Genomic DNA, 27,297 nt, shown 5'->3' with positions numbered 1-27,297 from the left:
TAAAGGCTCATCATGCACACTGTGCCCATCATCCTCCTCAGCTGACTCATGCTCCACCATATGTTGCTCATGTTGAATCACCACTAGTGACTCATCATCCTAAATGTCTCCCATAGGGTCCATTGCCTGCCCATATAAATCTTGCTTGCTGTCAACGACTCTACATGACTCATGCTCCTCGGAGGCATCCTCGAATGAACCCGTGGACTCGTCCAAAGAAGAATCCTCACCCTAAAAGTTAGAAGGAATCTCCTCCTTCTCTACCTCTATCATCTCCTTAGTGTCACTCGAGCATGAGTGATTAGGCCACCAACGTCCCTTGCAAATGAAGCAGAGAACCTTCCTCCTCATCTCATTCTTGCTGCATGATCCACCAAACCTGAGCAGCTCCTCCCTAGTCAATTGTCTCCTGAACAGCCCCATGTTTTTCTCTACCAACCTTTTGGCTAGTTCATAAGCAACAGGTGAAACTAGTTGTTCTCTTCTCCAAATGGTCAGCAATCTAGTCCGCAACTCCCTGCAAATGGCATCACGATTTCCCATAATTGAAGACAAAATGGACAACATGTTTGCTTTGACTGTGTCAGGGTGATGTTCCTTAATGCTGAAAAAGGATTGGAACATTTGAAGAATCAGGTCATCACACTCTAGATCAAACATGATGTCATAGGTTCGGAGCTTGGCCATATCCTCCAAAATTCGGAGCTTTTTCCCAAAGGTAAGACACATAGTGTTATCTAAGTCGTGAAAGGTCTCTACTATCAACCTGAAAATTCTCCACATAACATTATCATTGAAAAGAGGTATGGGGGCGGTCAACCTCATAATGTTACTAAGACATGATGCAACCGGAAGTTTGACCCCTTCACGAGGTTCCTCCAAGAACTTGTCTTGTATGAGAGCAAGCATAGCTGGTTTTAAAGCCCAAATTAGTTTCTTCCCTTCTAACTGGCTCACTTTGGAAATGAGTGCATCCAGTCCATCCAACTTGGAAAGGAATTTCCATGTGATCTTCATGTGTTTCAAATCTGTTCCAAGTGCAAGGATTTTGTGTCCAATATTTGGCTCCTTCTGCAAATCTCTTGGCTTCTTATGGTTAAGAATGGCATGGATCTCTTTTGAGAACGGTCTGTTGTTCTGATTGGGTTTGTAGTCCATATTGCAGTTTTTTGATGCACTGTTGTTTTGACTTAGGAGGTATTTTAAATACCTCATTATTCAGTGTAATGGCAATGGACTCCCTATAATAATTCAGCCCATACAATTAAGACTGATAACTCCTTACGATCATAACAAGTACATGCCAAAGGTTATGATAAAAGGTACAACAAGAACACCTCTTACTACCCAAACTTGACTGAATAAGGCTCTCACAGTTTTACTATTAATTTCTGAGTTTTGGGAAGTTCTAAGAGGGAGTTTGTCAAACACTTCATTGCTGACTGTTGTAGCTGTAAATTCTTCTGTTTGCTCAATTTATACATCACGATACAAAGATAAGAAGGTACAACCAGATTACAACCAACTACTAGAATGTGACCCTTAAATCAGAAATGACATAGATATGCTTATATAAGTTGCTTTACTAAGAAATGCATCGCCTTAACAATAGAAAAAGACATTTATCAAAGCACAATAAGAAACTTGATTTGCAAACTGTGACTGATCTTCTGATAAGATGTTCATCATTCTAGATTCTTCAACACAAGCAAACTCTAGGAGTAGCCTCTTCATTACTTGTATTACAAACTTGCTTCCACCACATGAAGTCACAGGAGCACGTACAGGAAGAGAGGTACCTCTAGCAAACCAATCCACACTAGGTTTCCTCAGAAAGGATTATACCTGCACTAAAATGGTTCACACAGCCAGCCAATGGAAAGAGAATTGTTCAGGCCGTGATCTTTTCTCTGACCATAACATACCCAACAAACATAAAAGTATGGCATTCGGCCTTCCAAGTAGGGGATACGGTTCCTTCACCCAAAACTACTAATTGATCTGTGGTAGCATCGGATGTGCTCTAGACATGAAAATTGGTGGGGAGGCTAACGCACATGAGATCTCCAAGACCCAAAAATGGTTTAGGGAAATTCCACCCGGTTAGAGAAATATTAAAATAATTAATATTTTTAATGGGGTTCCTAAGTCTAAACTTAGGAAAATTAAAATATTAATGGGTATTAATATAAAACTGGGTGAGAAGGTTCTAAATGACATGGATCAAGCCAAATATAATCTTAGCCGTTGATTAGAGAATTAATCTCGTCCGTTGAAGACTCAACAGGAAAAATATAAGAGGAGGCTTGAGGGTCAGTTGGAGATACACCAAGATTGATCAGTCAGTTCAATTTTCTGGAGCGAGGGTTGCTGAGAAAATTCGAACAAGTGCTCTGTTGCAGCGAGGGGCAGTGAGTACATAGCAAAGAGGCAGAGACAGTGCCTGAGGGTTAGCGCAATGACTGAAAAGGCTGACGTAGAGGCAGCCAGAGCTACGTAGAGGCAACCAGAGCCATGCAAAGGCAGCTAGAGACTGCGCAGACGCTGAGGGGCCTGCTTGGGTGATGTAGAAGGCCAAAGAGCTGACGTAGAGAGGCAGAAGGCTGAAGCAGAGGGTTCCAGAGCTACGCTGAGGCTAGCAAGGCTGACGCAGTGCCTAGGAGAAGCGCTAGAAGGGTTTTTGTGGGGTAGACTAGCTGAATATCTGCCTCCGAGAAGAGGTATCACTGCCGTGTAACAATCTCTGTTGGGTGAGCTAGTTCGAAACCCTAGTTGTACTCAAGAAATCTGCATAATAATAAAACCCTCATAACTGCTGCACCAATTTTCCTGCATTGGGTTTTTCCGAGGACGATTGTCCAAAAATAACGGTGTCCCTTGTGTGTTTGTCTAGTATTTTAGTTGCTGATCCGTATATGAGTTAAGGCTGCATTTGTGTTTATCTCACCTACTTATTTAATTACTTAACAAGTTATTTAACCATGTAAATACTGAAAATAAACACAAGTATAGTTTCAACATCTACAAATCATCAACTGAAAGAAAAACAAGCACACAAGTGACACCGTTATTTTTGGACAAATGTCCCTGGAAAAACCCAATGCGGGAAAACCGGTGCAACTATTCTGAGGGTTATATTATTATGCAGTCTTTTTGAGTACAACAGGGTGCCTAACCGGCTCACCCAACAGAGAAAAATACACGGCAACAATAACTCTATATCCAGAAATAGGTATTCAGAACCTATCCCACGAAACCCTCTCCGACACAATTGAAGCTCAACGCTGACCCTTCTGGCCTTTGCGTCAGCCTCCTGCTGACTTACGTTAGCCCCAGGACCCTCTGCGTCAACCCTCTGAGGTACCGCGCAACCTCTGGGAGCCTCTGCGTCACTCCCTCTGCCCTCTGCGTGGATGATGTCGTCTCTTTGGGCTCTACGTAGCATGGACTGATTGCTGCTCTCGCTTCCTCTGCTTCTCCACTGGTCTCCCAGTATTGTCCCTGCCTCTTTGCCTCATACTCACTGCCCTTTGCTGCTGATCACTGATTCAACTTTGCTTAGCAACCCCGCTCTAGCAAAATGAATGACTGATCACTTTGGTGTGTTCTCCAACTGACCCTCAAGCCTCTTCTTATATTTTTCTCATTGGTCCATCAACGACCGAGATTAAATCTCTAATCAACGACTAAGATTAGATTTGGCTTGATCCATGACTTTTGGAACCTTCTAACCCAGTTTTATATTTTTTTTTCTCTGCAAATACTAACTTCTATTAACTGTAAGGCAAAATATTTTTACATAATATTGAGGCTTAGAAGCACTCGACAGAACAGAACTGCCCCTTTACAGACATAAGCTGGGGAAACCAGTTACAAAGATCAAGAAACCAGATAACAGACATAAAGAGAGACATGTGTTGCCGAGAAGGAGAACTGAGCCAGCACAGAAACACAAAAACATTGCAACCCAGCATATAATGTGTCACCAAATTCCCATCTGGGAGCCAAAAAACAGTAGGACAATTGCATTGAAACTTGACCACGAGCCTGAAACAGTAGCCGAAACAAAAAGAGACAGTCCCAAGTGGCGCTACTTCTCCTTTGCCGGGCCATGGTTCTTCTTCTCAGCCAGACCTATATCACCAGTCTTCAGACCTTCATTGCCGCTCAAATCGCTGCCAGGGATTGCCATGGCATGGTCTGCCTCGCCATGAGTCCCGTCCTCAGCCGCAGGTCCTGTATCTTCAAGGGGAGGAAGATTTTTGAGAAAATCCTCTTGTTCAGCCTTCTCATTTTTCCAATTCTCCATGCTGTCTTTGTCCGAGGAATGCTCACTGCTTGGGGAAGGATCAGGGGCGATGCAGGCCAAAGGGGAGACTAGGTTTTCCTCTTCCGAGAGAATAATGGTGATGTGAGCAGTGACCAGGGGCCTATGCAAATTACTTTGAAATTTAAAGTGCGTGGTTTGGAAAGCACTGTTCGGGATAGGCTTACGACCAAAACTTACAGAAGGCCCAGCTTCATGGATGGGGGAGGGATTGAAGGGTTCCGGCGCAGTTTCCATGGCATGACCGACTGGAGGATGCAAGCGACTGTCACGACGCCCCCCTGAACGTTGCCTCTTGCCCGAGCGAACCATGATGACAGACAGGAGGTAGGGCGCAAATGGATTATGGACGGGATAACCAACAGGACGGAGTCGATTGAGGCAAGAGGGATGCCCAACAGAGCTTGCAACCGACAATGCAATATAACAGAACTTACAGACGACCACAAAACTTGCAGACAACAACACAATGCATGAATCCAGAACAGGGGAGAAATTACCCTTGATAGAGTTGGCTTGGAGCTCGCGGCAGTGAACCAGAATTAAACCATCACCAACAGCCTCTGCAAACCAGGTTCCGTTACCACGCGACTGAGCACAAGGCATGGTGAAAGAATGATGGAGCGGCATGATTATAACAGAAGGAATGTTGCATTGATCAACGCAAAACATAAATGCGAATCCGCCAACCGATCCAACATTAAAAACCTTTCCCTACTCGCATGAGTTTACGTCCCGGGAGGCCACGCTGCTCTGCAGCTGGCAGTACTGGGCATTAATTCCTTGCATGGGGAACAGTAAGGTCGGTGATGCCACCCGGATCCGGGAAACCCAGTTTTATATTAATACCCATTAATATTTTATTTTTCCTAAGTTTAGACTTAGGAACTCCATTAAAAATATTAATTATTTTAATATCTCCAAAACTGGGTACAATTTGTCCAAACCATTTCTGGGTTTTGGAGATCTCATGTGCTTTAGCCTCTCACCCAATTTTCATGGCTAGAGCACATCCGATGCTACCCCAAATCAACACGTGTCAGATTTGGAAATTTCAACATGGTATCAGAGCATTGTAGATCACAGGAGAACTAAAGGCACCAATAGATATCGGAAATTTGAAGCTGTCCCTAAGAGATAGAGCTACTCCTATGCAGAAGACGGTAGAGAGGGAGTGACGCAGAGGGCCTGTGTCATCATTTCGAGTCAGAGAGAGGGCCAGCGCAGAGGCAGAAGAGGTTCACGAAGAGCCACGTCATCCTACTCAGCCAGGTAGGCTTGACGCAGTTGGCCAGAGGAGTGATTCAGCCTTTGTCGGGATTGCGTAGAGCTAGAAGGCTCAGTTTCTTCAGTTGTTGGGGCCTAGGGAGCTGTGGGTAGATTGTGGATTGGGAAGCTGGTGGGGTGTTGTTGTTGAAGTAGAACAGTACCTAACGAGACAGAACCAAGGTAGAGGGAGTCGCTGCCTTGACAAATTTCTAGCCAAGAAATCCAAATCCGAGTTGCAGTTGCAAAGAGGATTGAAGAGGAGCGGTTCGACATTTGGCGGGAAGATATACAACACAGAAATCAAGACTTAGAGGGAGATTTCCAGGAGGGAAGTTGGAACTCAAGCCTATAAAAGGGTGATCATTAAAAGGATAAGGGGTGATTCCTAAGGCCTATTCTCAAGAGAGACTCAATTGTATGGTTTGCTTGCTTGAGAAGCAAGGTGTAAGGTTCTCTAGGAAGGGCCAAGGGAATTCCAGGGGCTAGGGTTTGTGGATAAGACTTGTAAAGGAGATACCTAGTCCTAGAAATAACAACAAATTAAGTGAAATATTCCTAACGGGAAATATTGAGTGATAACAACAAATTAAGCATGAACATGTAACCATAATACTAACACACTAGCATAATGACAAATTGCACCAAAAATTATACCAAGAGCTGAGCCATTTTCTTAACTGAGAAAACAAGGTACATATAAATGAACAAGAGGAACTTGGGCTTGCTACAACAAGTTAGTCAAGTCCTAGGTGAAAATGGAGTTGCCCAAGTGCTGGAAACTACTCTCCCTAAGTCTTAGCATTGGCTCAATAAATTCTTCTACTACTGGCTAGAATGGAATTGGTGTTTCTGTCCTCTAAACTGCTCGAAAAATTCTAGGAAATATATTGGAGCCTCTTCACAAGGAACCCAAAAGAACCCATAAAAATCTCACGATCCCTGATTTTTGCTAGAAATATGGCCAGAAAATTCTATGAAATTAACCTCGGACTCCTCTCACCAAACTCACAAAAACCCATAAAGGGTTTGCACTGAATCCACCGACCCCCGGTGACCCCCAACAAGTGCAAATCGCCAAATCTGGCCAGAAAACGCCCCACAGTTTGATATTACAGAATTATGCCCAAATCTACCACTAAATAAATTCTCTATCCGGAGACAAATATTTTGACAATTCCAGCAACTGGATGATCAAACCCCACTGATGACAACTGTTGTTCCTAGTGCTGGGCAGCAATCGTTGCTCCAAGCTCAGTGCTGGAACTGCGTCACCTCCTCTAGGAGCTGCGCTCCCAGTGAGCCTCTCTTGCTCAGTAGTCGATATGCTGAATTGCTGCTCTCTCTGCCCCACAAAAAAACCCCAATGTTGCCTCTAAGGGACTGTGTCAGCCCCACTAGCTTCTGCGTCACCCTCTCTGGAGCTGCGTCATCTCTCCTGCTACTGCTCTGCCTCTCTGTATGTATCCTCGACCTTGGACTGAAGTCCCTCTGCTGAACTACCCCTCTCTCACTGCAACTCAGATCACTTAGCTCGACTTTCTCAAGAAACCACACCCCAGAAAAATCAAACTCTTTGATTTCTTGGTGTATCTCCAACTGACCTTCAAACCTCCTCTTATACTTTTCCTGTCAATTAATCAACGACCGTGATCTAATCTCTAATCAACAACTAAGATAAAAACAGGCTTGATCCTCGTCACTTAGAACCTTCTCACCCATATTTTTATTAATACACATTAATATTTTTATTTTCATAAGTTTAGACTTAGGAACTCATTAAAAATATTAATTATTTTAATAACTCCTTATTCAGGTGGAATTTCTTTAAACGATTTATGGGTTTTGGGGATCTCATGTGTTCTAGCCCCTCCACAAAATTTCGGAGCTAGAGCATATCCGATGCTACCCAAAATCAACAGGTACATCCTTTAAGTGGTAGGTGGCAAATGATATAATAATGGAATGGAGTGGGGATAAGGGGAATCAGCCAAACCACATGTCAAGGTTCATGGGTAGGTATAATAAAGGAAGCCCACACCTGGGCATGTGACTATAGGAGGTAGCATATCGTGGTACATGAGTTACCTTGACCTTTGTTTTTCTGCCCTTCTTCATATGCCTTTTTCCTTTTATTGATTTTTCTTCATCACTGCTTGGCGCTCCAGGGGATGAGAGCATGATGTGTAATATGTAGCAATGGATACCCCCTTAAGGTGGGGCGGTTCATTTCCCACCAGGGGTTAGGACAATCATGGGTTCCTAAATGATAGAGGGGCGCTTATCTAGGGCCCATAGGAACTAGGGTGATGACCATGGATAAGGGGTAGAGCTCGTGATTAGCTTTTGCCCATGCGCTAAATTTGTATGTCCCAACCATCTTTTGCATTTTGTGGTACATTTCCTATTGAGAGTAGCCAAATTATGCTTTTTCTTTTCTTTTTCGCTGCATCAACCTCCGGGGCATCGTTCCATTTTTGATCAAGGTGTGAACAAGGGGAGGTGGAGGCTAACCCTATGTGGACCCAGTGGACACATGTGGATCTGGATGGGAAAATAAATGAATGGGGCTAAAATGAGTGGAACGGGAGTGATGTAGGTAGTATCGGGAAGCGGGACCATGCAACGAAAATCGGGATTTCCCATGTACTGCCAACCCAAAATCCAAATGGCCAGTAAAGGAGATCTCATGGGACTAGGATACAAGGGTAGCCATGAAATCAGGCAGTGGAGACATGAATACAAGCCTAACCCATTCTTTTCACCGAATCCCCCCACCAATCCATGCCCAAAAGTGCCCATGAAAAGTAAACAAAATTACTCAACCAAACTAATGAAAAGTCATACCTTTGGGGTTGGGAGGCCCACCTTCAAACCTACATTCATAATTGATGGGCGAGGAACCACATGGTCGGCTCAGGTGGCGGAGAAAATGGCACATCGAACTATCTGGGGGCTGCTGGTTGAGGACCATCAAGGAGAAAATTTTTCTCCTATATACACTACCCACAGGTGGTGGGTAACATTTGGCTCCAACTAGGAGATGATCTCTCGGGAAGTGCGCGAAGCTACTCAAATAGGAGGTCATGAGAACACCAACAATCTCTTGGTACCATAGACCTGTTACTTGCACATATCAAATACCAAGCACACGGGGCATCATGTTTTTGTGGTGTCTTATGATCACCCATGCTTAGTCTTAGGCCGTAAAATCAATAGGAAAATAAAATATGCAAATTTAATCCAAATGCAACTAATCTACCATGAGAAATGTTGTATAATGTTAGTTCTAATGAAAAATAAGCATGCAATGCATCCTACCCTAACATGCATATAGTACAATGTTAATACTAAGAGAAATCATAAAGCCATTGCAACCAACATATCATCATATCAATTAACATATGCTTGCCAATATAATTACTTATGTAGCAAATTCCCAAGCGGATGTTGACACAATCAAAGCGAGGATGATGTAGGAGGGAGGTGGGAAAATATGGTTTCCATGCGAGGTAAGGGGAATCCCTAAGAGAAGGAACATGAGTCAATCTAGAAGTGCAGGGCCCTCCCTCTAAGTACACATTTGTGGAATGAATGATTACCCTTAAGAACTTCTTATTACAACCATTGCTCATAATATGGTGGTGAGAGGGGAATGAAGGGTGAGGGAAAGAAGGAGTGCAACAAATAGGTTGCTTAAGGTGATGGTCACATTGGAGAGGGGAGGTCATGGAGTGATCTAAACCTTGAGGGTGTTGTTGATTTTTGTAGCATCGGTTGTGTTCTAGCCACGAAATTTGGCGGGGAGACTAGAATATATGTATTCTCCAAAACCCAAAAATCGTTTCTGGAAATTCCACCTAGAGACGACTTAATTAAAATCATAAATATTTTTTTAATGGTGCCTAAGTCTAAACCTAGGAAAATTGATTAATTAAACGGTATTAATTAATTCATGGTGAGAATCTTCTAAAAGAAGACATGGATCGAGTTCTAGTTAATCGTAGCCATCGATTATGTTTTAATCTTGGTCGTTGATGTCTTAACGAGAGATTATAAGAAGAAATTCGATGGGGGTTGGAGAACAAACTTGTGAGACAAGGAATTCGATTTTGCTGGGAAATCGAACTCTAGAGTAACAGCAGTTAGTTGCTGGAGGTGATTCAGTGAAGTCGAAGCAGTGAGAGAGGGGCAGGGATAGTAAGGCTGGAAGGAAGTTTCTCTAGTCTGGTGAGTGCATAGCAGAGAGGCAGTGAGTGCCACAGAGAGGCAGTGCAGAGCTTCAGAGGGAGATCTGTATTTTGCTGAGGAGAAGTTGAAATTCAGTGCCAGAAGCCGAAGTGGGAGCCCGGAGGCCAGGAGGATTGATTTTCTAGATAGTAGCTGATTAGTTAGTGAGAGAGATGTTGGTCCGAGTTGTGGGACGCAGATCTGCGTAGGCTGACGCAGAGGCAGCAAGGGGTAGCTCATCTTGAGCCAAGGTCAGTGTCGGATCACTGGTGGGAGTGAGATTTTTCTCACTAGATCTCTTGTCAGTTATTTCTCTGTATGGAAAGCTAGATTTGAGCTTCCATAGATTTGTACTCAGATTTACGACTACATAATAATAAAACCCTCAGTTGCTGCACCGATTTTCCCAAGTTGGGTTTTTTCCTAGGACTTTGGTAAAAAAAGAACGGTGTTTTATTGTGTGTGTGCATCTATTCTTCAGTGTTTTTATTTCTTCTGCATTATTTATTTTGTGAAGGTTGCAGTGTATATGTTTCGATATTTGCGGTACGAAATTGCAAATAATTGGGTTGATTGATTTAACAAATAGAAGAAACATTATCAGTTGCTGCAGTAGGGTTCGGGGTCACCAAATTTTCACAGGTGTGTCCAAGGAGATAAAGTATAGTCAATGAGGGGCTCTTCCTTGACACTATACTCAGAAGGGGGAAAGGGCTCATGGTCACTTGAGATCATATGACAAGGGGTGAGGGAATCACTTATGGATGACTCAAAATGATGAACAAGAAGGAAAGGCGATGGAGGAGGTGAGGTATTGTGTTCAATGGGGCTCCTTTCCTGAAAATCATATTCTGAAGGCTCAAGTGATTTGGATATATTCCCAGAATCACAAGGAAGGCAGGTAGGAGCAAGGGCCCTATCAATTCCCTCATCATTAGTATCAAAGATAGGGTCTTCCCAAAAAGGAGAATCAATTACTTCCAACTGCCCTCTTTCATGCAAGGGAAAATAATGATCCTCCTTCCCAAGGGTATCGATGGATATGTCATCATAAATAAAGGGAAAACCAATCCCAACCTCATCCTCCCTATCGGTGTCATAAATGGGAGCACAATCAAATTGAGGACCAACAATTTCCCATTTCTCCTTTTCGATGTGGAAGTAATCTCCAATGTCATCTTCCAAGGAGCTCATGGGATCACCTTCCTCAAGGTTCTCAAAAGGAGAGTCATCAGGAGTAATATCCTTGAGAAAGGTAAGGTCAACCTCAACTTTACTTTCCATAGCCTCATCTTCCCTAACACGTGTTCACAAAATCATCCCCCTTTTCGTCATGCGGACCCAAGGAGGACTCATCTTTTTGTTCATTATTTAGGTTCCCAAGGTCCTCTCCAACTTCTTTAGATTGATTCCATTCCTCACTTTGATGATGATCCTGCACACTTGAACTTTCTTCAATGTCACCTTGACCATCCAATTGATTACCTTTTGTGGGGCTTTGCGACTGATTATAATATTTGTCATTGATTAGGTCAGTCAGAATATTCAAAGCACAGGTTAGGCTAGCAAAGTCAAGGAGACGACTAGGATCCTTCTCATAGGTACACCTCATTATGTCGAGTTTCACTTGTGTTGACCTATGAAACCTGAGCACGAGTTCCTTATCCATATCTTCCAAGAAATCTTGATAAAATTCTACATATTTATCCACATTCTTTTGCAGTTCTTGAATGTCTTAGTCATTGAGTTTTGCAAATGTAGAACCAAGATTAATCTCTCTTTTATGATAGTCCATTTTTTATGATTTTGCATATTAGGATTAAAATGGAGTCACCAGGGTGAATTAAAGTGCCTTGATAGATGCTTGCTTCACCCTACAAGTATTAACTTTGAAGCTTAATGAAGAACTAGGGCTTCGTTCTTCAAATGCAGTCACCAATAATGATATATCAATATGTCATATGGTAACAAAACACATGTTTCATTTCCTCGACAACGACGCCAAAATGTTACCGCTCAAACTAGCGGGGGTCCTAGGAGGGGATCCTAAAAGGGCAATTACTAGGTCAAGGGCAACAATGGAGCGATAGTCCACTGTCACCTCAGCTAAGGCTCCCTACTCTTTGCAGACTTTTATTGAAGGGAGGAGAGCCGATATAAAGGGAATCACTAGATGAATGAGTCAATAAAAGGATAAGGAGTGATTCCTAAGGCCTATTCTCAATTGAGACTCAATTGTATGATTTGCTTGCTTGAGAAGTAAGGTTTAAGGCTCTCTAGGAAGGGCCAAGGGGATTCCAAGGGCTAGGGTTTTCAGATAAGACTTGTAAAGGAGATACCTAGTCCTAGAAATCCTTGTGAAAACTTGGTTTCCAAGTGGTCTTTGTGAAATTAACTTCAATAAGTTGTGGGACCAAGTGGACCCAAAATTAGGTCAAGGGGGTGGAGTTGATCAATCAGGGGTGTGCTTGACCTAATTGAGGGGGAGAAGGGGATCAAAGGAGAAATTTTTGGTGATTTTGATGCAATGATCCCAATGAGGTCACTAGCCAAGGGAAACCAAGGGCAGGAATCGACCTCAGAGCTAGGGCTTGAAATATCTCAAGATCCCATTGTTGGAATTGCTTCAAATTTGGAGGGCCTCTAGAAGACAGAACAACACAGTAGTGGGCAAGAGATTGAACTTTTTGGATGGGTGAATCGTGAGAAAATCGATGCTCAAGGTCACCTATGGATGCTAGACTAAGAAAGAGAAGGGAAGGTGAGAGGAATTCTCTTTGAAAATGATCACCTTATGGAAGGATCAGTGCCTAATCCTTTGGGGAATATGGATTCAAAGATAATTTGTAGTTTGGAATAGATTCAGTTGGTCAAGGAGGCCTTGAAAACAACTTCGCATGGCATTAGGGCATGAGAGAAGCAGCTTCAAGGTCTTTACACTTCGATTTTGCAATATTTGATTACTTATCAAGATAAAGTTTGACACAAATTATCTCTAGGAAAATTCACTCATTCATACATGGCCCATGACATGATGCAACACTATAAAAGATCAAATTCCCACAACTTCGCATAAGAAACACTTGCACTAGACTCCCTTGAGCAATGTCGAAATTCAGAAAGTGATCAATAGAATAGGGTGTCAGTGAAGTGACCTCTTCTCCCCTTTTAAATATTAGTTAGGACCTTTCTCCAATCTTCTAGAAGCACCTTTATTATTATTTATTTGATAAAGTCACTTAAATGGATTTTTCCTTATTTCCTTCAAGTGACTTTTGCCCCTTTTTATTTATTTATATTACTTAGGCAAAATTTCTTTGTCCCCTTGGTAATTTCCCCTTTTCTAACCTAAAGGAGACAAGTTAGGCAAGAAGGAAGATAATTCCATGCTCAAGTGATTGGGGAAATTACATATATACAATGAGCATCGTATCCTCTTCCGTAGGGAAACTAAAACAACTACAAAATTAGAATAAGTGGCCAGATATAACAATTTGGCATCTTTAATCAGTAATGCCCCTTTTGCTAGGAGTTGCATATGTACATCATCACACCATAATTGACAAAAAGCTGACTGAGAACTAACCTCATTATGAAAAACAAACTTGTAATGATGTTTCCAAATGATACACAAAGCAGGAACTCTCAAACAGTATGAAATACCACTCAAGAAATCTCAGATCACTGATCTGGAATCACTAAACAAAACTGCTCATTAATGAAAATACCCCCGAAGCTTGTTTGCCAATTGAGATTGAACACCAACAAGATCTTTCAATAGAGCACTCCTAGAAGATGTCCTTCACTGATTTTGACTGTAAGCAGAAAGGTCAAAGGCCACCAGAAACACCACTTTTGGCCGGTTGGGCTTTCAAAGGGAGACGTTGGTAGATCATCAACCAAACAAAAGCCCAGAGCTTATAGGAAACTTGAATAGACAAGACACCATGCAACCGCCGAATCCAATGGCTCTCCACATCTGAAGAAATCCACCAGATATTTCATTTGGATTTTATATTATAAGATGGGAGTTATCCCATTTGTTAGAAAACATGGTTATTTACTGGCTTGTGGGAATTAATTGTATCTTAATCCATGCTCTATTATGAAAACTTTTACTCCAAGAAGTTGGTGTTTTTCTATCTTTTTGTGCTCAGGAGAATTTTACAACCTCAAATCAGACAATATACATGTCTAATCTTTTTATCTGTTATTGCTCTGGCATACTTCTTTCTCTGCATCCTGATGCTAACTTTTTCCATTATAACTTTACTTAGTGGGACCGCTTGATGCTCAAATTCATGACTTTCAAACGCTAATATCTTCAGTGTAGGTTTCATTCATAGTGGAACTCATTTTTTAAAATGAGCTTGTATTTTACTATTTTCACAGGACCTAGTTGCGAGGAATCAAGATAATGTAATGAATCTTTATCTGTGTTCATTTCTATCTGGACCTAGAAGTTCAGATGAGGACAGAATCTTGGAAGTCTGTCAGGACTATGAAGACATTGTATGCATAGAAAAGGAAAAAGAGAATATGAAGCACTCAATGTTTGGGGGAAGCTCAGCAGAACAGAATAGATCTGCCAAATTTCCCGAACATGTAGGCAGTCTTTTGCAGTTTGAAGTTTATGAAGTTGGTTTAGACAAATATGATAATCAAGAAATGAAAGAACCCTTGTTTTTGTTAGATTCGAAAAATCTATTTGGCCAATTTGAGCAACAACCAAAAATTCTTGTTGACACTGCTGAGTTGCCTTGCTCCATGAATTTCACCTGTTTTGACTTTTTGGGGGCTGAACATTCTTCTGGATTTACGTATGAGAAAGTTGACTTAAGGTTTTCTCCAATTTGCACTGGAACATTCTTAGAAATGGAACTTTTAGTTACCCCCCTAATGGACCCACGGGGGAATTCTGGGATGATTAAATGGGAATCAGCTACTGCAACACAAACAGAGTTCATTGAGGTGCCGGACATACTTGATGGCAGCTATATACAAACGTTTGAAATCTTCTCAGAATTGATGGAAGCAATAGATGTTACTATGGAAAAATCAGATGAGTCCAATTTAAGATCACAGGGATCTTTTGATGAACTAGTAGTTGTACCTGAGCTAACGTTAACTGACAACACCTTCAAGTCATTACCAACTCCCGTGTTTTATGATGCTAAAGAAGACCTTGTAGCCTTATCTGTTATAAAAATGCTTCTCCATCAACAAAAGGAGCATTCTACATCTGCAAGTGATTGGCTTTATTTGGATTGGCATCACTCACAGGGAGGGGCCTGTAACAATCGTAGTTGTTTTCCTCTTCAGAAAATGATACAAGATCAAGAGAATTGCAGATTGATTAATTTTACAGTTCCTTCTTTGAAAGTGACTTCAATTTTTTTGAATATATTGGAGTATTCTGATAAGCACCAGGATAATCAACCTGAAAATAATGGTCGAGAGCTCTCTGAAAGTGTTGGTATATCAGATATTCCAGGGTTCAAGTCTGAGACTGTTCTGGATGGGGTACCTGACAGCATTGACATGAAAACACAGGATAATCTGCAAAATGCACTTCAGTCAAGTACTAAGAAGGTCTCTTTATTGTTCAAGTCTATGTGTGTTTCCAGTGATCTGTCATTTTACTTGAATGCGAAACGAAGTTCTGTAAGATGTGGAGATCCTTCAGCAAAAGAAACAAGTGGGATGCAAAATTCTTTGCATACCGATCTCAATGAATTCTCAAATACTATTTCATCCAATCTTGATTGTCAAAAGAATAGGATACAACTTCATCATATTGAGATGTCCAAACCTGTTGTAGACATTATTGATTGCATTCGAACAAATTATGAAATGGTTTATGAGTTAGATAATGAGCTAAAAAGAATAGTAGATACATTTCCAAACCTGAAAAATCTTTGTATTCTACATGCTGATCAGGTAGATCTAATGAGCCTGATCAAGGACAGGGTTTCCCAAATAGGTTCCTTAAAATATGATACAGCTTTGAGAGGACTAGGCACTATGCATATATTACAGAAGACAGCATGGTGTTCAGGTAGCATACCTGTATTTGACAGAGTTGGTTCAAAGCATAGAGTTTTTGGAAGATTCTATAAAACTGCCCTATTCTTTGCTTAAAGATGCCTATCATAAATCTGAAACTGGGTTGGCTGAAGAGCATCCTATGTTATTATCTCTTGAAAGAATACTTAAATCAGATTTCTTGCCTCAGAGTGATCACAAGGTCTTGGTTGTGTCCAGAAAAAATGCATTTTTGCCTCTGTGCAAGAAAATATCTTTAATGAGTTTGAAGCTTCACGAGCTTGATTGGGATCAGGGAGAAAATTTGGACAAGTTTAATCAGGCAATTTTGGACGCATTATCACATTGTGACTGCCTGATGGTATCACACAAGTAAGTGAAATATCCCTATACTTGACAATATGATATGAACTACTTGAAACTTGAAAGTTGAGAGTGATCAGTATTTTGAATGACATGTTTTAATTTATCTTAATTGTTTTATTATCTGAATGTTAAACTTCAAATTTTACAATTTGTGTTATTCATTCTTAACAACACACTTAAAATCATATCTCTTATTTATTTGACAAATCAATTGAATGTCCTAGGAGGTCATTAGTTGTGCCTGAAACAAAGTTTGGCACAATTATCTAGAGCCACTAAAATTGCACAGAAAGGAGCAATGCCAAGAAACAATATTGAAAATCGGAGTAGGAGTCCTTATGGAAGACAGGTTGTGTTTGTTGCAAAATAACGGGTCAAGCAACAAGTTAATTTTATTGTAAGATCTAGAAAAAAAGGCAAATATTTTTGTCAACCTTGGAATAGAAAAATCAACTTTTAATTATTAAAAGGCATGCATTCAAAATTTGTTATCTACGGAGGGCCAAACTAATGACAAAGACATACATACTAGCAGTCGAGAACAACAACATTTAGCGACACATACTTAGTGCCAAATATAGTAATGACATAATCTATGTCCTATTAGACAGAACCACGAGACATCAAAACAACATATAACAAAGATCATTTTGCCAACAAATGGAATAGAAGAGACTTGCTAGAGCCCATGATACTGAAAAATCTGTGTTTCACATAGCGATAGATCATTGGAACAATTATTTGTTTAAGAAATGCATCATATTTTACTTCATAAACAAATAGTTACATCATGGAGCATGAGAGTTACAACATACAAATAACTGACCACTATGGAAATTCTTGTGAAAATTTCAAAATTGGAATCCTATTGCAGCAATTGGAATTTATTTCTCCAATTAATATTTATTTTAATAATTTTTCTGCTACGGAAAATATCAAATAAATCACATTGCAACCTTCACAAATAAAATAATTCAGAAATAATAGCTTTGGAAACTGAGAAAATTCTAGCACACACACAAAGATTGACAGCTTTATTTTTGGACAATTGTCCCCGGAAAAACCCAATGTGGGAAAACTGGTGCAGCAGTGAGGGTTTTTATTATTATGCAACAGTGAAATTCTGAGTACAATCTATGGATGCCCAACTGGCAATCCAAACAAGAAGAAAATTTGGGAAAAATTATCTGAGGGAATTACCCTTCTTCCACAAGCAATCCCGACACAACTTCTCTTCAGAAACTCATCCTCCTGGACCCTCTGTGTCAGCGTCTGCACTACTTTGCGTAGATCCTATGATGTCTAGCCTCTGAACTGCCTCTGATGAAGTCGTTTTGCTTGTCTCTCCTGAGGAAATCGCTTCTCCGACACTTTGGGTTGTTGATTTCTGGTAGCATTGGATGTGCTCTAAGTCTCAAATTTTGCAGGGAGGCTTGGACACATGTATTCCAAAGAACCCAGAAAGCGTTTTGTGGAAAATTCCACCCGGAGACAATTTTATTAAAATAATTAATTATTTTTAATGGGACCCTAAGTCTAAACTTAGGAAAATAAAATAATTAATGGGTATTAATCTAACTGTGGGTGTAACTTCTAGAAGAAGATGAGGATCAAGCAAAAATGATCTTAGCCATTGATTAGCTTCTAATATGGGTCGTTGAATGTCAACGAAAAGATTATTTAAGGAGGCTTGAGGGTCATCTGGAAAATACATAGAGAGTTGATCAGTTAGATCAATTTGTTCAAGCTAGAGGTAGCGTAGTGATTTGTAGTGATCATGCAGAGAGGGGCAAAGGGATTTTTGGCTGGAGGATCTTCTCTGGAGCCAAGAATACTCAGCAGAGAGGTAGAGAGACACACAGAGGAGGCAGCGCAGAGGGCAGAGAGGGTGACGCAGAGCTAGGAAGGGCTCACGCAGGCCCCACGTAGAGCAACGCAGAGGCCTCAAGTGCAGAAGTCCGAGTTTGCTGAGGAAGCTAACGTGTTTGAGCCGGGAGGGATGGAAAAGTCTTCTGAAGGCAAATCGATTCTCAGTTGAGCTGATGCAGGGCTTTAGAGGCTGACACAGGGCCCACCCAGGGGCAACGCAGAAGTAGCCGGGGAACTCTTGGTTCAGCTGGGACTTGCAGTGTAGAGTGAGGTAATCTCACTAGTTTCTTCTGCTAAGTGATTTTCTCTATAACTGGATTGTTGGGAGGGCATCCAATAGTTGTATTCAGAAATACTTCAGCTTAATAATAAAAACCCTCAGATCTGCTGCACCAGTTTTCCCGCATTGAGTTTTTCTGGGGACGTTTGTCTAAAAACAACTGTCATTTGTGTGTATCTTTCTCTATTGTCTAGTTTCTTGTTTCCGCATATTATTTTAATGGTGTAGGTTGCAGTGTATGTATTTCGATGTTTGTCGTAGGAAACTACAAATAACTTGTTCATGTAAATCTAACAAGTAGAAGAAATATCATCAGTGTTGCAGTAGGAATTTCCGATTTAAGGAATTTTCACATGGATCCTCTTGGCCTCTGGAACTGAAAACGAATTTCCCTCCAGCTAAATTGAATTGCTTCTCTGAAGCAACTACGTAGTCCTCTGCGTTGCCTCACTTGGAATAACTCAACGCCTTGCTGCTGCCTCTTGAGATTTGGAAAATTTCATCCGGGTTACTGTCTCTGCCACTCACTATCTCTGCTTTGATCTCTAGCTCTCTGACAATTGTTGTTGCTCTCTAGAAATTGATTTGCTAAGAAAATCGAACTGCTGGTGTTCTCATGTTTCTTCTCCAAGTGCCCATCGACTTATAATCCATTGTTGGAGCACCAACGACCAAGATTAAAACTTAATCAATGGCTAGGATCATCTTGGAGTTGATCCGTGTGAGTTTCTATATGATTCTCACCTTGACTTAATTAATTCTGATTAATTAACCATATTCCCTAAGTTTAGACTTAGGAAATATTTAAAAATTAGTCAATTATCTAATTAAGCCAATTCTAGATGGAATTTCTAGAAACGATTTTTGGGTTTTGGAGATCTCATATATTCTAGCCTCTCCACCTGTTGTAGCGGCTACAACCACCCTTCAAAATTTTGCCTTAGCTTCGTTTTGGAGCCTCCCTATCAACCTTTCACAGCAGCATGTCTTGCCTTGTCAAGTACGCAAGCTTCAGTGATTTTCTTGCAGAATGACAACCTATCCATCAAAACTTGTTGCATCCCCCTCACAGGCTGTTTCACCGAACTTGGTCTAGTTGCAGGCTGAGTAGCTCCCTCAAGAAATTGCGCAATTCTGGAGGGGAACCAACCTTCCCTCCAGAAATTGTGCAATTCTGTCTGGCAGCCTGTTGGGCTCCAGAATTGCGCAAATCTTCCTGTCACTGTTCACTAGAAAAATTGCACAATTCCTCCCAGCAGGACTTCTCAACCCAGAAATTGCGCAATTCTGGGCAGTAGTTAGCTGCTCTGCCTAGAAATTGCATAATCCCTCTGGGAAACCAGCCCAGCTCCCTCCCAGAAATGCGAATTTTTTCCTTCCAGCTGAGCAGACTGTTGCATGTGCAGTTGAGTTGACCGGTTCCCTTTGGGACTAAGCAAAATTGATTTGCATGCATGGGCTGCTTCTCCCAAGGTAGCATGTAAAGGCATCCCTTGATTCAGGGATCTACTTTTAGTAGCTGGAGGTTGCATGCAAGGATCATTTCAAAAACCTCCCACCAAGTGTCGCTCTTCCTAGATTTGTGGCATGTGCATCACATCTTCAATTTTATCAAAACTCATGAACCAGACACTGCAGAGCTCATTCCTCACATCGACCTTGCAACTCTGACATCCCACATTGCATCTAGGAGTTGTCGGCACATTAAGATCAGCTGTTTTGGGGTAAGTTTGCCTTCCATGTTGTGTTGCATTTCTGTCGCTTTTTGTGTTTCGCTTTGTGTGAGTGTTGTTTTCTTGATTTCAGTGACCGCTTGTTATCGTTTACATGCATACTAGCTTGTACTAACACCGTTCCAGTTTTCGCTAACATCTCATTGTTGTCGCATGCATGACATTGTTTTGCACGAACAGTCATCGTTGCGGTGACTCACTTCACACACATGCATGCTTTCCCCGTTTTCGGAATCCTGCACTTGTTGTTTGCATGAATGATCATTCACTCTTGTTTGCACTCATCTCATCATGCATTCACACTTCTCATGTTTTCAGTCGCTTGTCAGCCGGATTGGGCTGCCTTGGCCCAGACCGTGCCTTGCCCGGCTAGCACTACGCATTTCCGGAAGCGAAGGCTCTGCCTTCCCTCCAGAAATTGCGCAAGTCTAGCCAGGCACTGACCTCCAGGCATGCATTGTGTAATTCTTGGAGGCAGTGTCCTGTTGGCCCCAGAAACTGCGCAATGCATTTTGTTGGTTGCATGTCACTGCTAACTGAAATTGCGCATTGCGTAGTTTTAGTCCTCAGCAGGCCAGGCTGGACTGTGCATTGCGCATTTTTGGTAGTCAGTTTCCTGACCTCCCAGTGGAAATTGCGCAACCATCATGATCACTCGCACAGGTATGTTGCAAGTCAGTTCTCAAGTTCATTTTGGTTTTTGACTGACAGATTGCTTGCCATGAGTGTTGCCATGTCTCCAGGTATCGCAGGTGTTCATCTGCCTTTCAGCAGCATAGGTAAAATGATCTCCAGGAGAGCAGAGTCGAAGACACCGTTTAGAGCACACTTGGGGTTGTAGTTGATCAAGTGTCTATGAACTTGCCTACCCACGAAGACATCGAGTTGTTCGTAGGCAAGGACATCATGGTATGACAGTAGCAGCATCACAACAAACAACACCATCAATAGCAGCTGAAGGCAGTATACCAGATGCAACAAATGCAAGAGGAAGGTTGTTGACAACACAGAGGTGGAACAAAGTTGCAAGCTCAAGCAGATCCACTTGTGATCAAAGCAACCTTGGAGACTCAGGCTATGAGGTGACGGCGCGACATGAAGATCGCGCGAAGGCAGAGAACGGAACAGAGAAGGAGTTGCATGTGCTAAAGCAGCAACTCAAGGAAGAACAGGAGCTGCATAGATGAGAGAATGAGTTGCAGTAGGGATAGGTACATTAGGGGGCGCAACATGCATTCACGGATGAAACTGTGCCCGTACAAGTTATAGATCCATCCCAGTAGTTGGCACGGAGCAGACAGGATGAGCAGTGTTGTTGATCACATGCAAGGGAATTCAGCAGCATGCATGACATTGTGCGCACGCATGTGATTCCACCCATTTGGCGCACTCACTGAGGCGAAGACAAGAAGCAAGTCGAACTGGAGCTGAACATGTATTTTCACAAGTCGATGCGCACGGCCACTAGCACATGCTTGGAGATCAGCGTAGACACTATGCATCAACATGTTGCTGGTTTGGTCGCACCCAGGACGACCATGCGCATGCTATCAGACGAGTTGGACGGAGGAGCCGTATTAGTGTACTCGGATGCAACAGAGGCAAGAGTTTGCTTCAGCAAGATGTCACCATTGAGCGCACGGACACCATCACGGACAAACAAGCTTGGCATCAGTTCGCCACCATCGACCATCACAAGGATGTCAAGAGTTGGTCTCACCACAACGGTCTGAGTGTTAGTGATGTCTTGCATGGCTTGCTCAAGCCATTTTGTCTCACATGGGTACATGTGAAGATTGTATGTAACGTCTTGTCAAGTGTAAGTTCAAGTGTCGATAGTGGATGTAACAGTCATAGAGTAGATGAAGAGTCATGAGGGTAGATGAATTGTCACAAAGGGGAATGTCAAGGGCCACCCCACCCTTTGCTATAAATAGTTCCTCATAACTCATTGTAGAGGCTTTTGGTTAGCCAAGCTTCCGATAAGACTATCTTAGAGAGAGCTTGGACAGTATTGTAACGAGCCTTGGCTTCTCCACTGTGCAGAGCTAGTATATCTCTTTGGAGGAGCAGGCGGTTGTGGCTATAATGTTCCGCTGTCGGAACTAGTGGTTGGACATGGATGTATTGTATGACTGGAACTTACACTTCTTAATATAACAAAGCCATCACGTTTCATGCATATGTCATATTGTATTCCAACTATCTTGTTTACTCTAAATGGTATATGTATCTGTTTGCTTACACATGCATGTATGGACTATTCTGTATAAGTATGTATGAATCTTACTGAAATGTGATGATTGGTTTAACCATCACTTTAGATTGTTAGCTAACTTGCTTTCCAGTTTGTGATGCATCTTTTCTCGTGTGTTCCCTTCCAAGCCACATGCTATCACAGGTTTCCAAGGGGCGCACTCACCCCACTTTCCATGTGTTAGAACTGTTCATGCACCTTCCTTGTCTTGCCACAATTGTCACACCCTTGCTACCAACAGGGACATCTTACTTGCCTCTATGCGAAACCGCGGTCAAGGCATTACCGTATGACCCACTGCTGGGACTCCTACACCAAACGGTCTGAGGTCTAATTGGGACTTCTTACTGGGGAGATCCCCTGACATGTTGGCGGGTCCAGCACCGTCAACACCACCAAATTTTGTGGTTAGAACACGTCCGATGCTACAAATCTAACCATTATCTACTTAAAAAGGCTAAAATGAAAGTTTGTTGGGTTGTGCCCCAATGGGAATGACATTGACATCTCAATCGAAGAAAATGATTTTGACATTGACAAGAAAAGACAACTCCTTAAAGATCCTCAATTTCCCTAAGTTAAGTGGGCACTTATCACCATGAAAAGGAATGTTATGCTAGTGTTTCCATAGAAAAGCAATTATAGTAAACTGAATTATGTGCTATAAAAATCTGCAAATGTCCTAAATTATTCATGTATTCCTTGTTACCCACCAAAATGGGTAATCCCATAGGATAGAACTCTCTTACATATGACAACCAACTAGCCAGTAGCCCCTGATATTCACGTCTCGATCATGATATGCCATGTGCCTCTGCCATGTACATCAACCACATGCCTCTCACCATCCAATTTTTCCTCCTAGATGAAGGTATGCTGCTATTCAACATTTACTTTGATAATTTTGCAATCAAGTGTTTAGACTTGTTTGTTTTGGGCATTTAGTATGGAAAAAGGAGTGATTTAGAAGATAGACCGATCTTGACTGTAAATATGGTCTCGACCGATCTTGACTGTAAATATGGTCTCTCACTCTACCAGGGGGTTAATCCTTAGCCCTAGTCTAGTGGGACCTCCCTTAAGGCCTTAGGGTCATAGGAGCGGCACTACTTGGAAAACCGGATTGATATAGCTGTTCACTTTCCTTACACCATACTTGACACTTTCCATGTCACATTACAAACCCCTTTTATACCATCTCCATTCTTCGCGCATAACTTGTCATTAGTTCATTTGGACTTGGCACCCTCTTATCCACATCTTTGAGTTGGGTCGGGAAACATTGCCCTGGAGGTTGATGTAGCTAAAAGAATGGAAAAGCATATTATGGCTACAATAAAAGAAAGAGAAGAAAACCAAAATACAAAAGATGGTTAAGACATAAGTTAGTGCGTGGGCAAAAGCCTAGTGTGAGCTCTACCCTCCTCATTAGCCATCACCAAGTTCCTGAGCATTTCATGCTCCATCTCATCAAAATGAACCATTGCATGTCACAACCTTGATGAGCCATAAACTATCTCATCTTAAGGGGTAGAATTAAATGCTACATCATATCCACATCTTTGAATTGGGTCAGCAAACATTTCCCTGGAGGTTGATGTAGCTAAAAGAATGGAAAAGCATATTATGGCCACAATAAAAGAAAAAGAAGAAAATCAAAATGCAAAATATGGTCAAGACATAAGTTAGTGCATGGGCAAAAGCCTAGTGTGAGCTCTACCCTCCTCATTAGCCATCACCAAGTTCCTGAGCATTTCATGCTCCATCTCATCAAAAGCAACCATTGCATGTCACAACCTTGATGAGCAATAAACTATCACATATTAAGGGGTAGAATTAAATGCTACATCATAAAGAGCAACCTCTAACCCTTGAGCTATGCACCCAAAACAAAAAGCATTATTATGAAAAAGTAAAAGGTGCACTAGATAGGTGGAAAAAGTAGGCCGAGTAGGGTAACTCATGCCTCCAAGGTTGCTCCCACCTCTACATCTATACACTCAGGATGTGGATGTTAGTTTTTGTAGCTTCAAACATGTGTTCTAGTCTCGACTTTGGTCAGAGAGGCTAAGAAAGACAAGATCTCCAGAACCTAAAAAAAGTTCCAGGAGAAAACACCTAGAGATAGCTCAATTAAATTAATTGATCAATAATTAAATATTTCCTAAGTCTAACTTAGGAAAAGTGATTAATTAACAAAAATTAACTGAGAAAGGTGAGAATGCTCTAGAAACTCACACGGATTGAGTTTGAGATGATCTTAACCATTGATGGGGATCTAATCATGGTCGTTGGTTCTCCAACGAGAGATTATAAGAGCAGGGCGTTGGGTTGGAGATAGATACATTTGTGAGGTTGAGTTCCTTGGCATATCGAGCTACCCAATTGTAAAGATCAAGTAGGGAGAGAAGTTCGACCCAGAAGGGAGCAACAAAAGTGATTCCAAAGGAGATTTCCAGTTCCAGAGAGAGAACAACAAGAGATCGAGTTATTCCACTGGAGGCTGCGCAGGTAGCTTCAAAGGGAAGTTCGATTTGGCTGAGGAGGAGGTCTATTCAGGTGCCGACAATCGGGATATTTTTCCAAAGGGCTGGAGAGTCACTTCCAGCAGCAGCAACAGGGAGGACGTCTTGATCAGAGGCAGATTTAGGCAGTGTGAGTTATAGGCTGTGCAGGGGCAACGGGCAGTTCGATTTGGCTGAGGAGGAGTTCTATTTAGGTGCCGAAGGCTGGGATAATTTTCCAAAGGTTTGGAGACTCACTTCCAACAGCAGCAACAGGCAAGACGTCTTGATCAGAGGCATATTCAGGCAGTGCGAGTTACAGGCTACGCAGGGGCCTGCGCTAGGGTCTTGGATAGCCAAGCTTGAGTGGCCAGTTGCAACCGAATTGCTTATGGAGAAGGGAGAAATTCCCTTAATAATTTTGGCCAGATTATTTGCTGATGATTGCTAGTTTCGCATCTAGATTGTACTCAAAATTTTCGTTGTTGCATAAAAATAATAAAACCCTCATCTGCTGCATCGATTTTCCCACATTGGGTTTTTCCAAGGACAATTTTTCAAAAATAATAGTGTCGTTTTTATTATGTGTGTGCTCTATTTTCTCAGTTCTTGTTTTATTTTCCGCAATAATTTTATGGTGAAGAAATTGCAATTTGATTTATTCGTTGTTTGTCGTAGTAAATAAACTACATAATTAATCAACTAGAAGAATAAATTTCTAGTTGCTGCTTTTTCAAGGAATTTTCATATGGTATCAGAGCTATTTTGATTAAATCAGGTTCTCAGTAGCAAAGAGGGAGAAATTTTGCAGTTCAGCGGGAGTTTGACCAAATTTTTTCCAGATTTACGTAGAGGGCCAGCCAGGTAGTTCGAATTGTTGGGCAAAAATTGATTTCTAGAGGTAGAGTGCAAGAAAAGGTTGATTTGTTCAATGGCAGTTTCAGCAAGCAGTGGTGTTATTGGGAAGTAGTTTCGGTGAGCAGATCAGTCATTTTGTTGAGAAGATTTGGGCGCAGTTGGTTTGCAACAAGTTTTGCAATAGCAAATCAATGCTGGGTGAAGAGAAAAGCACACTGAGAAGAGGAATTTACATAATTTCTTAGAGGGTTTCCAGATCCAGATCTAGGAGGAGATCAATAATTTCCAGAAGCAGTAGGTTGTAGCAGTTTTGTTAGTCAGCTAGTGCAAGCTTCAGGAGCAGCAAATCGTGTGCCAGATTCCAGAGAAGGACTTCCCGAAGGTTGAGCAAGTTGCTCAGTTGGAGAAGCAGGCAGTATGAGTGTCGTAGAAGGACTTCCAGAGGCAAGTAGTAGTAGATCTGCGGATTCTTAAGGGAGTGTGAGTAGCAAAAAAAGGCCAAGCAAGGAAAAGGAGATTACCAACACTAGTCTCCAGTTATTTGTGTTTCACAGGTTTTGTAGCTTTCTAGAGATGGTCGTATGATATTCTCAGAGGAGGTTGTGCGAGTTAGCCATAATGCAAATCGAATTCTAGTTGCTGGAGATAGGTGCCAGAGGAAGTGCGAGTTGCAAAGCGAAGAAGGATCCCAGACAGGGACTAAGCTCAAAAGGAGATAATAAAGCACTAGATCTAGGAGGAGGAGAAGCTTGATACCTATGCATATCAAGCTGGGCAGGGTCCAACATAGAAGCAACAAGGAGATCAGTTACATCAGTTCGAAATTGTTGCTGCAGGATCATCACCTTTGCTATAGGGGCCCACAGTATCATAGTAGCAGGTTCAGTGTTAACAAGAGCAGTCAGTTATTCAGATGACAACTGCATAGCTAGTTGTAGTCAGTACACGTGAGGCAGTTGCAGAGCTAGTTACAGTGACACGAGTAGTGCGAATTGCCCAGTTGTAGTATGCAAGGGCAATTCTATTCAGAAGATTCCTAGTACAGAGCTACGCAATCCAGTTTCCAGTGCGAGTTGCGAGGAGGGAGTAGAGAGATTTCCCACAAGGAAATCAGACTCATTATGGTAGTAGTTACAACCTAAGTCACAGGACACGTCCTCCAGGGTTCCGTGTCCCGTATTTTACGTACTGGACACGAAAACGGCCCTAATACGTGTCGAATACGGTTTTTATCGTGTCCTGTAAAATGGAATACGTATTCGCCGGTTTTTGTCGTGTCCTGCATTTGGAAAATGCGTATTTCGTTGGTAGAAAATGTTGCCTGCATAAGCTGCAATTTTTTTTAAAGAAAAAAATAATTTTTGAGTGGGGCAGCTTAATGATCAAGTCTAGGCCCTAGTATTGAGATGCTATTCATGGTAATGTTAAATTAAAGTAAAAGTGACATTCTCCTTAATCTTCATTTTCATCCTTTTACTTAAATTTTTAACATTACCATGAAATGACTCAGGATGTTTGAGCGTGGTTCCGGCCTCATTGGATTTCATATGGAGAAAGTAGAA

General features: G+C 41.7%; 1 protein-coding gene across 1 annotated transcript in view; it reads left to right on the top strand.

Moving 5' to 3' along the window:
• The window catches only part of SHOC1 (shortage in chiasmata 1), a 350,430-nt gene that overhangs the window by 86,386 nt on the left and 236,747 nt on the right, over positions 1 to 27,297 (top strand). Inside the window, 2 exon segments of the mRNA XM_089445717.1 lie at positions 14,216 to 15,870; positions 15,872 to 16,240. Of these exon segments, the coding sequence (XP_089301843.1) occupies positions 14,216 to 15,870; positions 15,872 to 16,240 (2,024 nt within the window).

The sequence above is a fragment of the Pinus tabuliformis genome, chromosome 9 (assembly GCF_031772625.1).
Source record: "Pinus tabuliformis cultivar Carrire ecotype Pingquan chromosome 9, CPIR1, whole genome shotgun sequence".
Taxonomy (NCBI): domain Eukaryota; kingdom Viridiplantae; phylum Streptophyta; class Pinopsida; order Pinales; family Pinaceae; genus Pinus; species Pinus tabuliformis.
This window is presented reverse-complemented; position numbering and strand designations above follow the sequence as displayed.